A 14,812-nucleotide genomic window follows, 5' to 3' on the forward strand; every position below is an offset into this window, starting at 1 on the left:
AAAAAAAAAAAAAAAAAAAAAATATATATATATATATATATATATATATATATATATATATATATGGTACAACTTTCCCAGAAGGAATGAAGAGTCATAATAAATGGCATTGTAATTTAATATAAATGAAATCCAACTTCAAAAATGTTTCATGGTGCCAACCAAATATCAAAGTGATTATGCACCTATTGAATGACTGGCCAAAATGCAAGTGAGATGGGGCAAGGAAAGGATAGGAAGCTGGCTAATACACCCTTGGGGAGGTAGCCACAGAGAAGATGAAAATGTGGGGCCAGGAAGAGGAAGATGAAGTATGTTTTATGTACCAAAGAGGAAGCTCATTTTTCCTTTAAGATAAGGAAGCAAACCATTCACTGCATTTTCCTGTCTGGAGGAGCTTGGACATCCACGAAACTTCAGACGAATCCCATTCTCAGCATTTAAAGGAGCTCAAGGTTCAGCCCCCAAATGCGTGAGCACATAAATGCAAACACTGTTTGAGTATCTTCATTGCAAAATGGTTTCTGAATTGGTCCACAATGCACCCAAATCTTTCCGAATGTAATATATTCATAAGGCAAGCTTCTTAGAAACAAAGCTTTTTGAATGAATGTTACTCAACTCGTTAAATGTAAACCTGTCTCCCAGTCTATGCTTCAAAGGGAAAAACAATAGTAAAGTGTGGCTGGATAAAATTATCAGCCCTGTTTAGTATTAGACTCCAAAATTGGAAAAGACTTTGATGTTCACAAATTCAATGCAGATGGCATTTGTTTCCTGTTAGAGAGGCAAATTTAAAGACTGTGATCTGTTATTCAAGTGTAGAACTGAAGCTCCCTGAGGGCAGGAACTGAAACTTGATTCATTTTCAATTCCCTCTAACACTTATATTTTATAGCATATGAATTCCCTATATATCTTTTTATATAAAGATAAATATATCTTTAATGTAGTAGGTACTAAAAATATCCACAGAATGAAACAGAAGTTTGAAAGAAAGAACTAGAATGACGACTCTGGGACGTGTGGATGTCATGCTGGAGTTGCTGCTTAATGAAGAGCATGACAAAATCAGGCTCTTCTGTTTTCACCCTACTTCTCTTACTGTTTCTTCTTTTCTTTATTTAAGATTTTATTTATTTATTTGAGAGAGAGAGAGAGAGATAGCAAGAGAGAGCAGGATCAGGGAGGAGAGGGAGAAGCAGACTCCCCAGTGAGCGGGGAACCTGATACAAGACGTGATCCTAGGACCCCGGGATCGTGACCTGAGCCAAAGGCTGATGCTTAAGCAACTGAGCCACCCAGGCGCCCCCTCTTACTGTTTTTTCTTAAGATTCTTTGCTATTTTTTCTCCTCTACCTACTTTTAAAAGTCAGCAATCTCCAAGGTTCAATCCTAAGTTCTCTTCTCATACCTACTTTCTCTCTCTAGATTGATCATATTCACTTTTGTAATGTAATTAAGAATACAAAAATGTCAACCCAAGATGGAATCTCAAGTTCTATGCCCTGCTCTCCATTACCTACTCGGTATCTCCATACAATTTCATTTCTTCTTAATGTTGTAGACTATTTACTATCCCAATATTTGTGCTGTGTGCTAGGACTACCACAGAAAATAAGACACAGCTCCTGCCCTTTGGGCCTCTTGGGCTAGTGGAGGAGGCAGAAATGCTGTGATGAGGGCTACTTGTTATAGGGACCCAGAGGAGCAGCAACAAACCCAGCCCTGGGGGACAGGGATGTCTTGGTAAAGGAGGTGGTACCTAAAGTAAGCCTTAAAGCCTGACAAAAAGGAAAGCAACACCTGAGGACAAAGCAAAAGAGCACTCCATGCAAAGAGCACAGCCCAAGCAGAAGCAAAACAAATAAGGAGCAGCTTGGCTCATGCAGCAAAGAAAGTGTAGCAGCGTATGGTTGCTGAAACTTAATGTGTGTGCAGGAATTGGAGCAAGATGAGGCTGGGAAAGGAGGCAGAGGCAAGACCACCGAGGGTCTCCCAAGGCATAGTAATGTTAAAGAGCTTTGACTTTATCGAATAATGTAGATGACACACGAATGTGTGTATAAATGATGGAAAATGGCAGTGAAATGATCAGATCTGCCTCTTAGAAAGTGTACGTGCTCACAGGGGAAGACAGATCGGAAGTAAAAGAAAAGCCTGACCAGGGTAAAAAAAAACCTGACAGGGACCAGGAAGGAGCTGCCCAGGGTAATATGTTCATTTCCGTCCCCATTGGCACACAACTGATAGCCATGAAGACCACTAAAATGAGCCTATTGTCTTTACTGGGACCCAATTTTTTTCTGTCTCATACACACATGGCCCTAAATCTAAATATAGTTCATTTTTGTGTAATTGTTGAATAGTTTCCACTTTCCAGAGACTCCAACCTTGGGCATATAGCTACAGGATTAATAATAGCATTATACAAATGGGATAAAACTTCTTGCCAGTGTTTAACATAGTTTGCCTTTTTACACATTTGATCCTAAATCAGCACACAGGCATGTATTTTGGCAAAATCTCTGTGTATTGGCACTGCAATATAGCAAGTCTGAATCTATATAAATAAGAGTAAAATTTTTAAAGCTTCATATACTCACTGTGAGTGTTGGGCAGTCAGAGACATTCAGCTCTTGCAGATTTCTACAGAGGCCTAAACCGAACAAGTTAAACATCACTAAACAACATAGCACAAATGTTTAAACTTAAAATTTTCCTTCCTATGTTCAATGCAGTGTATTCATTAGAAAACAAACAAAACCCTTGGCAAGTAATTTGTTCTAAGTATATGGTTCCTTTTCCCAGCAACCAATTTCTTCTGGCTTTAAAATTAAAATATATACACATGTTTATTATCATTTGAGGACCACAGAAGAAAGGGGAAAAAAGGAAAATACTACTTTGGAAAACAGTATATACTTAGAGCTTTTAGCTGGGAAGAAAACCAGCCTGCTTTTTTCGTGGCATGACTTTTTTGGGTTTTGTTTTATTATTTTATTGTAAAAATTTTCAAACACAGAAAAGTTGGAAGACTTGAAGAATGGTATACCCGCTACCTAGATTCTATTTATATTCCACTGTATTTGCATCTATACATCCATCTTTCTATCCTTCAATCCATCTTATTTTTTATGCATTTTAAAGTAAGTTACAGACATCAGCACATGTTCCCCTCATACATCAGTATGGATATTAGAAATAATTCGGCATGCATAATAATTAACAAAATATTTATCTTTTTTTTAAAGATCTTATTTATTTATTTGACAGAGAAAGAGACAGCGAGAGAGGGAACACAAGCAGGGGGAGTGGGAGAGGGAGAAGCAGGCTTCCCACAGAGCAAGGAGCCAATGCAGGGCTCGATCCCAGGACCCTGGGATCATGACCTGAGCCGAAGGCAGACACTTAACGACTGAGCCACCCAGGCGCCCCTATGATTTGTTTAAATGAGATTTACATACAGTTTACAATGAATTGCAGACAGAGAAGTGGAGGATCGGAATGGCCAAGTGCCTGACTAACTCTGGGACTAGAGGAAACTGCACAGCTGATGGTCTCGCAGGGAAGATTACACATGTACACAAAGATCTGGATAGCAGAGCGTTACCCAGTCCGCACTCCGGGTCTATACCGACAGGAAGTAAAACTCCAAGTCTGAGACAGAAAAGAAGTATCTAGGGGAGAGGACACAAAACAGTAAAGGGGAGGAATGCGTGAGGCAAAGAGGGGGAAGTCATTCGAGGTGGGGGAGACCCCCATCAAGCAGGAAGACTCCAGGCAAGGGGGTGATCCTGGCATTCACACTGCTACAATGAATAGAAAACACATCTGCTGCTCATAACCACTTAGCCCCCCAATAATAACAACAGAAATGTTATTAATTATAAACTGATTCTGAAAACAATGTAATAACTAAACTGATGATATTAATATTTTTATAGAATAGTTACGTGAGAGTAAGTAATTCGTGCATTCAACAAGTATTTATCAAGAAACCGTTATGTGTCAGAAACTCTACAGGTGCCAAAAATACAGCAGTGAACAAAAAAGATGAAAATCCCTGCCTTTGGGCAGTTCACATCCTAGATGGGGGAGACTGACAGTAAACAAAAGAAGTAAAATATCTACTTTGACAGATGGTGATAAGTACTACGGAGAAAAATAAAAAACGGAGTAGAGAGTAGCTAGCAAGTGGAAAAGGTGCCACTTTAAATAGAGTGCTCAGAGAAGGCTTTGCTGAGGTGACATTCGAGCCAAGATATGCAAGACTTGACAAGGACAGGGCAGTATACTTTGAGCATTTCTGGATCTCACATTCAGTGTGGCTGGTTAACTGGGAGACAGTCCAGGAAAGAAAAAAAATAAGCTGGGGAGGACAGCCATTGGAGACCTACTTTTTTTTTTTTTTTTGCATGTCTCAAGGCTGTAAGAAGAATCCCTTTAATGTCTTGAATCCAATTGTGCTGATACATTACATGTTTCAGTTTTCCTGATGCTAAGCCCTAACACTGTGGAGTACTTCCCCGGGACCTGGCGCTGATGAGTGTCTTCTGCGCATGAGCCTGTTTCATTCTCCCAACAACACTACACGGTATCCTCAGCCCCATTTTACAGATACTGAAGATGAGGTTAAATAACTAGCTTGAGGTCACATAGTTGTTTTTTTGTTTGTTTAGATTTTATTTATTTATTTGTCAGAGAGAGAGAGAGAGAGAGAGAGAGTGTGTGTGTGTGTGTGTGTGTACAAGCAGGGGGTAGCTGCAGGCAGAGGGAGAAGCGGACTCCCTGCTGAGCAAGGAGCAGGATGTGGGGCTCGATCCCAGGACCCTGGGAACATGACCTGAGACTAAGGCGGACGCTTAACTGCCTGAGCCACCCAGGTGCCCCATGAGGTCACATAATTAAGCAAGTAGGAGAGTCTTCATTCCAACTCAGGGCCCAAACGTTTAGCCACCAAACCAGGCAAGTGGGAGGGTGCACTACACCACTGTTCAGAATGTGCCTTTATTAATTGCAATGTCTTTGCTTAAAAAAAACTTATTAAATATCCAATCATTATGTTATACAACTGAAACTAACATAATGTTATATGTCAATTATACTACAATAAAATATATATATAAAGAAAATGAATTTTTTTTTTTAAAGCTGCTCTTAATAACACAATGCTCACAATGGTTCTTCATATATTTTTTTCTCTTGCAACCTAGAGACTCCCCTCGTACCTCAGCTGGGTCTCATCGTTCCTGAACTGCATTAGTTAAGATTACCCAAACTTGGATTTCAGAGGAATACTTTCATTGTTCCGTCTGTCACACCAAGTAATTGGGACCAGCTGGATGTCAGGATGCGCGTGGTTACCGTGGTAATTCTGCTCTTCTTTTGTGAAGCCGCTGAGCTCCGCAAGGCAAGCCCCGGGGGCCCGCGAGGCCGAGCGAATCATGGCAGGGCGGGTGGGAGCCGGAGAGGCTCCAACCCGGTCAAACGCTACGCACCAGGCCTCCCCTGCGAAGTCTACACGTATCTTCACGAGAAATACTTAGATTGCCAGGAAAGAAAACTAGTTTACGTGCTGCCTGACTGGCCTCAGGATTTGCTGCACATGTTGTTAGCAAGAAACAAGATCCGCATATTGAAGAACAAGATGTTTTCCAAGTTTAAAAGGCTAAAGAGCCTGGATCTGCAACAGAATGAGATCTCCAAAATTGAGAGCGAGGCTTTCTTTGGTTTAACTAAACTGACCACTCTCCTCCTGCCGCACAACCAAATCAAAGTCTTGACGGAGGAAGTGTTCATTCATACGCCTCTGCTGAGCTACCTGCGTCTTTACGACAACCCCTGGCACTGCACTTGTGAGATGGAAACGCTGATTTCCATGTTGCGGATTCCAAGAAACCGGAATTTGGGGAACTACGCCAAGTGTGAAAGCCCCCACGAACTGAAGAACAAAAAACTGCGGCAGATAAAATCTGAACAGTTATGCAATGAAGAAGAAAGCGAACAGTTAGGCCCGAGACCCCAAGTGTCCGGGAGACCCCCTGTCATCAAGCCCGAGGTGGACACCTCTCTTTGCTACAATTACGTGTTTCCCATACAAACGCTGGACTGCAAACGGAAAGGTTCGTAAGCTTCTTAGTTTTTCCTTTTCGTGGATGATTAAAAATGCTCTTTGAATCTTAGACCCTCCCTCCACTCCACCATGCCTTGGGATTCCTGGTGTCAGTTCCACCAGAGGTCTTTCCCCAATGACAATGGAATTTACTCCAAGCTTTTCTAGGGTTCAGACTCAACGTGGTTGGTGATTTGGGGGGACAGTAGAGGAGGATAGGAGCTGTGCTCAGGAAGGGCAGCCAGTTGGGTCCTACTCTTGCTAATCAGAAGCTGTGGCTGTCAAGAATCCCCTTTATCTTAAATCACAATGTCATATAATTTAGGTAAACAATTGGGTATAAAAAACAAGTCCAAATGCTGTCTATCTAATGTGACTTAAAGCGAAAACATGGCGTGCAGCTGTGGGAAAATTACCTCAAGGGAAATCACGTGTGGAAGAGGACAGGCGAGAGCACTGTGAGAGGGAGGCCAAGTGGGATGTAGTGACCTCGTGTCCGTACTTCTAAGAATCTGGTCTCAAGGTTTTAATAAACGCTTGCTAATATCCTGTATCTTCATTGTTCCCAAATTAAAACCTAAAAATATTGAAAGAACTAAGTTGAAAGTAGTTAATCCAAGAAAATTGAGGCTAAGGAAATCTTTCCAGAATATTACCTACTTCCTAAAAAAATCATTGCTGAGTTTTACAGCCCACAGAGTCTTGGTCTGATACTGAGCAGGGTCTGCACATGTAGGATTAATTCACGAAATAAGAAAATGGGAAATTTTAGTAATGCTCTTGACGGGTTAGTGTAGATGTTCTTGAAGTATGATCTGGGAACTGCTAATCTACCCTAGGATAACCTGCCATAGGATAGTGTCTGTTTCTTTCTTTCTTTTTTTTTAATTTTTTTTAAGATTTTATTTATTTATTTGACAGAGAGAGATATAGCAAGAGAGGGAACACAAACAGGGGGAGTGGGAGAGGGAGAACCAGGCTCCCCACTGAGCAGGGAGCCCGACACGGGGCTCAATCCAGGACCCTGGGAACAGGGCCTGAGCTGAAGGCAGACGCTTAACGACTGAGCCACCCAGGTGCCCCGGACAGTGTCTGTTTCATTTCTGGCATGGATTAATGACTTATTCATACTATTCAACTAAAGCTAGATGTCATTGGGTTAGGGTCATATCAGAACATGGTGTCATTCCTTCCACTTAGTTTAGGAGGTTTTGCTTTGTTTTGTTTCTTTAAGAACAAAAAGAGAAGGTTAAGAGCAACACAGAAACTCAGGCTCCTTTCAGGGGAACCACAGGCAGGAATTTGTTGACGCTGAAGAAGCAGCAACCTGAACCAGGAGAAAACCTGTTCATTTATCAGCAAAGAAGTGCTCAAGCCTTGCCCTCCTTCTCAGACTCCAGAGGGGCAGCTTGTTAGAGCACACCAAGGCCTTGGGACATGGAAAGGGGTGCTTGCTACAACACCCTGTGAAATGTGTATCATCTGCTGCCATAGGAGAACAATTACGGCATCATAACCAGGGAGATGCCATTCCAGGATCCTCTGAGTTTGAGAGAAAGTGCTCACTCATTGAACACCTACTGTTCTCCAGGTACTCCACACTCATGCTGTCCACAGCTTCCAGGAAAGTAGTAGGATCCCCATTTACAGTTGGGAAAAATGAAGCTTAGGGAGGTTCAGTCATTTGGTTGAGGTTTCGCAGGTAAGCAGCAAAGCGAAGATTCGAACCTTGGTCTGCCTGATCCTGCCGTCTTCCTTAATCTGATCATGTTGAAACAAAAAGCTGCCTCAACAATGGAAGCATAAAGAATTCCAGAAAAGTCAGTGTATGCCGTTTCTCTGCAGCCAGATTGGGTAGAATTTCCCTGATGTTGTTACAGTGAGTACTTAATATTCCATGCTGAAAAGCATGTGTTACTAGGAGTGCCTTTGTGATGCTTAGATTAAAAACTTAATTTAAAAAAATTAATACCAGAGTTGCTAATCCTAGACTTGGGTTAGAAAAATTACTTGATAGGGGCGCCTGGGTAGCTCAGTTGTTAAGCGTCTGCCTTCAGCTCAGGTCATGATCCCGGGGTCCTGGGATCGAGCCCCACATCAGGCTCCCTGCTTGGCAGGAAGCCTGCTTCTCCCTCTCCCACTCCCCCTGCTTGTGTTCCTTCTCTTTGCTGTATCTCTCTCTGTCAAATAAATAAATAAAATTTAAAAAAAAAAAAAGAAAAAAATTACTTGATATAGCTGAGGCTCTCCCCTCAAGCTAAAGTTAATTTGCACTTGCTACAATAGGTGATAAAGAGAAAATATGTATAGTTAGGTTCATTGATTATCTGAGAAAAATGCCATCAACACAAAATTGAAGACTTCTACAGCTAGATTACACTATAAGAATAGATAACGTGCAGGCACCTGGGTGGCTCAGTCGGTTAGGCACTGACTCTCGATCTTAGGGTTGTGAATTCAAGCCCTGGGTTGTGAGTTCAAGCCCCGTGTTGGGCTCCATGCTGGGTGTGGAGCCTACTTTAAAAAAAATTAAAACAACAACAACAAAATAACGTGAAGGGAAATAGCTTCCATTTTTACTGCTTTACTGCTCTTGGTCTATTTCCCTCCGCAATGAGCCTGTTTCTGCCTTTGTCTTATTTTCCATGATATTTTTGTCCCATTTTCTTTTGGCAAATGTCAACTTATAAAAACAGATACATTTTTTATTTTTTTCTTTCCTCAACTTATTGTTGTCTAAACACAGCCTTCCAGATATGCCCCATAAATGTGGGATGCAGACGGTGCCCCTTGTTTTAAAATACACATATTATTTACTGGAAACAATGTAAAGTTTCATGGCATACATACTTTATATATATAATAATACTGGCTCATCCATGAAAGGACAACTCAAGTTCCTCCAAACATTAATGACTACATAAATCAGAGCATAGACCTCTTAGATTACAAAATAAAGGGTAGTTTTGTCTTTTAATATCAATATAAATTGCTTTCACTATGGTTGATATAAATCTATTGATTCAGTTGATTGTTTTTCATCATGGGGGATTGTTGATTCCCATAAGTTTAAAGGCAATGGTGCTGTCTCTTAAACCTCCTGTACTCCCAGGTACTTCCTGGCACAGGGCCATGTGCTTTAGACGGATGATAATAACTGAGCTGCTTTCTTTGTTCTTGCAAAAGCAATAATTTAAGCAACCTTTAAAAATAAAAATACCTAGAATTAAAAATCATGGCTAGAATTCAAGTATGACAATCTGAATTTAATTTACTGTCATTTTCCTTATTCCATTCTATAAATAGATACCAAATGTCAAATATGAAGAATCCCTGCCAAAGTGTAGTAATACTTTTGCTTATGTTCCACGTGTTAGATACTATGTAGAATCTAAAGAAGCCTAAAACATGCTAGCAAGAGTAGAACGAGCAGTGGTATTAATTAGCTGTCAACTAAATGCTCCGTGTGCCTAAGACATGGTAGTTTACATGCATTATGTAATTTACTCCTCATAACCTTCAAAGAGCACTATTATTACCCTCATAAAGGAGGAAACAGAAGCTAAGTTGCCCTTCTAAAGTCACACAGGCAGTCCCCAAGCCATTGACCGCCATGCAATGTCATTTCTTCCTTCAAGATTCTAGGTACATCTATTAACCAAGAAAAATATAGAAAAGCTTTCTGGCTGCTTTCTCCCAGTACTGACTCTCCTCTTAGGCTCTGTACGAGATACCATGTACAAGAAGCACACAGGAAACTCAAATACAGATTCCCCTAACTCAGGAGTTGTGCCTTTCCTGGCTGACGGATGATGAAAATCAGATGGTGTGCATAGGGCACCCAATATGCGCCAGTTTGACCACACAGACCTCAAAGATCACTAATTTTGCCTTAAACGTTTGACAGCAAGAAAGAGAAATAATAGCTTTATTCACTGGAGGACAGGCACTTGGCCGACAAAACTTAGTCTCTCAAAGGGAATAAATGTGAGATTAGTTGAAAGGCGTGTTTATGCCATATTGAGGTAAATGGATTTGCCAAAAATCCATGAAAGTGAGAGTTGAAAACTGCCTTTTGGCTTCACATTTACCAGAATAATTTACAATTTTTAAGGATTCATTTTACTTCTAAGATTAGGGCTGGGGAGAATTATGCAGGTAAATTGCTCTTAGCTGTCTCTGAAGTTAATTTCACTGCTAGTTTGAACAATGATTAGTAAGATTTTATTTGCAAAATCAGGGTCATTTATGGCTCTTTGCCTGCTGTTACTGAGCCTTCAGAGTAGTTCTGACATTGCTGACAGCTAAGATAGCCCACTAAATGGGAAATTACGTGGAGAGAATTTTCCAGTTTAGTCCTCAAACTCGGCAGGTTTTGGTTGGGGAGGGGTAAGGTTGTCAAGGGTGATAATAGAGTAAATGAGGTATTTTTTGAGTGTTCACCAGGAATTTTTTTTTTTTTTTTTTTTTTTTAAAGATTTTATTTATTTATTTGAGAGAGAGAGAATGAGAGGGAGGAGGGTCAGAGGGAGAAGCAGGCCCCCCGCCGAGCAGGGAGGCCGATGCGGGACTCGATCCCGGGACTCCAGGATCATGACCTGAGCCGAAGGCAGCCGCCCAACCAACTGAGCCACCCAGGCGTCCCTACCAGGAATTTTAAGTAGCAGGAAATAACTCCGTGGTGCCTGGTCTAGAAATGGGGGCATTGACCAAATGTGACTTGTGGCCTGGGGAAATTCGTATTTATATAATCTTTATCAAAGAAACACACACTTAGCATCAATATTTGCAATTCTCATTCAAGTTTAAGATAAAAGAACTAAAGAACTGTTTGTACTCATCAGTACAACAAATAAGATTTTTCCATGTTTTTCTAAGCCATACCAGTAAAGGCTTTGGGTTGCATTTCCTGGCTTTACTTGTGGATCCTATTTTTACCCTATTCTTACTGCTGACAATGCCAAAGTTGGTTCTGCAATTCATAGTCCCTTTCTAGCATCCACAGGCCCGTCACACTGCTTAAGTTGGGTTTCAGGGAGTTCTCATAAACATTTTTTTCTACCCATTAATTTGTGGTTTACTCACTTCAGCTTGTCCTACAGTGGTTGCTTGGGAGGTCTCTGTCATCCACCCCATGTCCAACCCAGCAGATGTGGGTTCAGCAAGCAAGTCCTGATAAACAGCCTGCTTTCCAGAACCTAGGAGATACTGCCTGTGGGGGCAAGGAAGACCTATAGTCCTTAATGGCTTTATTGGACCTTAATGAGGACTTGGGCTTTTATTCATAGTGAGATGGGAACAACAGGAGGATTCTACCGTCTGGAGACTGGAAGCCATCTGGGAAAATGACATGATCTATGTTTTGACTGTATCACATGGGCTTAGGACACTTTGGGGATAATCCAGACAAGAGCTGATAGTGGCTTAGACCAATATGGTAGCAGCGGAGTAACTAAGAAGAGGTGAGATCCTGAGTACTGTGAAATAAAACCCTATTCTGCTTCTGAAACCTTTCTAAGAAGATGCCACAGACATTTTCAATAATTATTCCAAACATTTAATGTCAAAAAATTATTTCTTTGATCTGTCCTCAGTTGTCTCCATGGTTTTTAATTATTGCTGGGATCTCCATCTCCTTGTTTACATGTAGGACCCAAGAGAGAATATAGCTCTCCAGTTAGGGTCTTGATGATCATAAAGGGAGGATTACCTCACTGTTGCAACATTATAATAAGTTCAAGTCTTAAAATCTTTAACCTTTCAATATATTGACAGACAAAATTCTAGTCAAACAGAACAATGCCTTACCAAAGGACAAAAATGAGATAACTCCCTATTTTAAAAGCATTTTTATTACAAGAGTCCTTAGTATTCTTAAATCATTAAACTCAACACTTAGCTTTTATTATTTATAATGTATTATCTGTTGCTGACTATGATAAATTACCGCAAAATTTAATGGCTTGAAACCACACACATTTATTATCTCACAGTTTCTGTGGATCAGGAAACCAGACCAGCTAGGTCCTCTGCTTCCAGATCTTTCACAAGGCTGCAATCAGTGTATTGACCAGGACTCATACCTATGGTCTCATCGAAGGCTCAACTGGGAAAGACTCCTCTTCCAAGCTCATATGGCCATTGGCAGAATTCAGTTCCTAAAGGGTTGTTGGACTGAGGGTCTGAATTCCTTGCTGGCTGTTTGCCAGAGGCCACCCTTAATTTCTGGCCACATAGGCCTCTCCAGCATGACAGCTGACGTCGTCAAAGTCAGCAGAAGAGAGTCTGCTGGCAAAATGAAAGTCACAGTTTCTTGTAACCTAATTGTGGAAGTGACATCCCATCACATTTGCTGCATTCTATTGTTGGAAGCAAGTCACTAGGTTCAGGCCATATTCAAGGGGTGGGGTTGGCACAAGGGCATACGTATCAGTAGAGAAGAACATTGAGTGCCATTTTAGAAGCTGTCTGCCACATACCATTGTTTATTTAGGATGTATTAGGCATTGTCCTAAGCCTCCACCATGAAGCTTCTATGGTGGGGAGGGTACAAAAATGAAAGCAATCTGTAAAATGTATACTATGTCAGATGGTGAGGACTTACCAATTGAGGAAAAGCAGGTAAAGGTAGTATTAATGTTAATGCCCAATTGAAAACTGGGAGATGTCATTGTAAATATAGAGCTAGGAAGGTCTCATGGCCACCCCAATATATTGACTCCACCTCAGTTGTTCCCCCATTCCAACTTTAGCCTTTGCCAGTCTTGAGAATTCTAGGGCAGATGGAACAGCATAAATGGGGCAGAAGGTTCCCAGGAACAGGCAGCAGAGCATAGTGGATAGAAGTATATATTCTGAAGCTAGCATGTGTGTTTAAATCCTAGGGCTATGACTATGGGAAAATTGTGCCTCAGTTTCCTCATCTGTAAAATGAGAATAATAATAATACTTAGTCCGTAGTGTTCTTGTCACTTAATACTTGTTAGAATACCTAGAACAGTTCCTGCACATAGATATCGAGATACTGAGATCCCATCAAGAAGAGAAAGCAAATTTAGCAATAATGAGGATACTAAAGAACGAACTACCAATGCCATTCCATTTAAGACCATGGATTCTGTGTATTAAAAGAGGGAAAAAATAAGCCTGAGTCTTTATGAAAGTAAATATATTATGGGATAAGTTCTAAATACCAGAATGGGGTTTTTGGGGTTTTTTTTTTTTTTTTTTACTATTTTGAAAAAATTATCAGCAATTCAATTATTCTGTACCAAAAAGGGCATTATGGATAAATGGATACCACCTATTATAAGCTTATTTTACTGTACCCAGTTCAACAAATTTTATTCAGAAAGCCTTTGGGCCACGCTATTTCTCAGATGTCAATTAATCTGGACATTTTACTGCTTCTCGTTTTCTTTTGTGGAAACAGGTATGTGTCTCTTCAAAGTTTTCACTTGCTCTACTTAAAATTAAATAAAACCTTAGAATATTTGGCTAAAGAGAAAGTACAAATACTACACTAAAATATAACATAAACACTATATATTTTTAAAAGCATGATTTAAAGAGAAACAAATAGTAAAGACAAATTAGGTGAGCCCTGATTTCCTGTTCACCTGTGAAAAAGAACCTGGACTCTTTTTCCAGAGGCTTTTTCTATAGTAATAATAACAATAATACTGTTATTGTTGTTCCTGAGGAATCCAGGCATCTAGGAGTGGTGGAGTATAAACTAAATCACAAGGATTCAGGGAATATGTGGTGATGCGGAAGCAGAGGCAACAAGTCAAGACTACGCTTTTCTCAAATTTTAGCATCCAAGGAAAGGAGCAATAGGAGAGCAGCTTGAGGGCCATCAAGGTCAAAAGCTTTTTGTTCTTTTTTTAGGGTGGAGAGACCTGCGCTTTTTTGTTGGCAGAAGGAATCGAAAGAGAGGGATGAAATGAAAATACAACAGAGAGGCAATAGTTAATAGTGAAAACTCCTAGAGCAGGTGGGAAGGGATTGGGAGGGGACACACATAGAGTGATGTGATTGGCTTCATTTCCTTTTAGCTTTCTTTTTTTTTTCTAAAGCTTCCCAGGTGCTTCTAACAGAACAGCCAGGAGTGAGCCCCACTGCCTCACCTGATGCCTGCTGTCCTCTTGATTTCTTGCCGCCACCTCAAGGACACTTCTCTGAATAGCTCAGCAAGGAGTGATACCCGTTCCTCTGCGTGTGATGCACCTGGTCCACAGGGCTTTGGTGGAGTTAGCACATTCTAAGTCTTGTTCATACCAGTGTTCTTTGGCTTTAGATAATTCCATTCCCCTTTAAGAGCCGACTCTTCAACCACAGGTGGAAGAGTGACAGAGAATATGGGGTGAGGGGAAACCTCGATAACCGGAATGTTACTAATTTTTCAGAGCTGAAGAAAGTTCCAAACAACATCCCTCCAGATATTGTTAAACTTGACTTGTCATACAATAAAATCAACCAACTTCGACCCAAGGAGTTTGAAGATGTTCATGAGCTAAAAAAATTAAACCTCAGCAGCAATGGCATTGAATTCATAGATCCTGGTAAGTTCCACAGAATAGCCCTTTAAATGGGTGATGGGTATTCTTTGATTTTTTTTTTCCTTATGACAACATTTGTAGTAAATGCAAAAACTAAATAATAAAAAGGTTAAATTAAACATGCTGCCTAAATTAG

General features: G+C 40.6%; 2 protein-coding genes across 2 annotated transcripts in view; one reads left to right on the plus strand and one right to left on the minus strand.

The window, feature by feature from the left end:
- FBXL13 (F-box and leucine rich repeat protein 13) overlaps positions 1-14,812 on the minus strand; it is a 237,227-nt gene that overhangs the window by 111,323 nt on the left and 111,092 nt on the right. Inside the window, exon 10 of the mRNA XM_032401864.1 lies at positions 2,607-2,659. Within this exon, the coding sequence (XP_032257755.1) occupies positions 2,607-2,659 (53 nt within the window). The remainder of the gene's footprint in view (positions 1-2,606; positions 2,660-14,812) is intronic.
- Positions 1-14,812, plus strand: part of LRRC17 (leucine rich repeat containing 17) — a 31,658-nt gene that overhangs the window by 11,614 nt on the left and 5,232 nt on the right. The window contains exons 2-3 of the mRNA XM_032402308.1: positions 5,217-6,125; positions 14,524-14,679. Coding sequence (XP_032258199.1) covers positions 5,354-6,125; positions 14,524-14,679 — 928 coding nt within the window. The 5' untranslated portion in view covers positions 5,217-5,353. The remainder of the gene's footprint in view (positions 1-5,216; positions 6,126-14,523; positions 14,680-14,812) is intronic.

The sequence above is a fragment of the Phoca vitulina genome, unplaced genomic scaffold (genome assembly GCF_004348235.1).
Source record: "Phoca vitulina isolate PV1807 unplaced genomic scaffold, GSC_HSeal_1.0 scaffold4, whole genome shotgun sequence".
Classification (NCBI taxonomy): domain Eukaryota; kingdom Metazoa; phylum Chordata; class Mammalia; order Carnivora; family Phocidae; genus Phoca; species Phoca vitulina.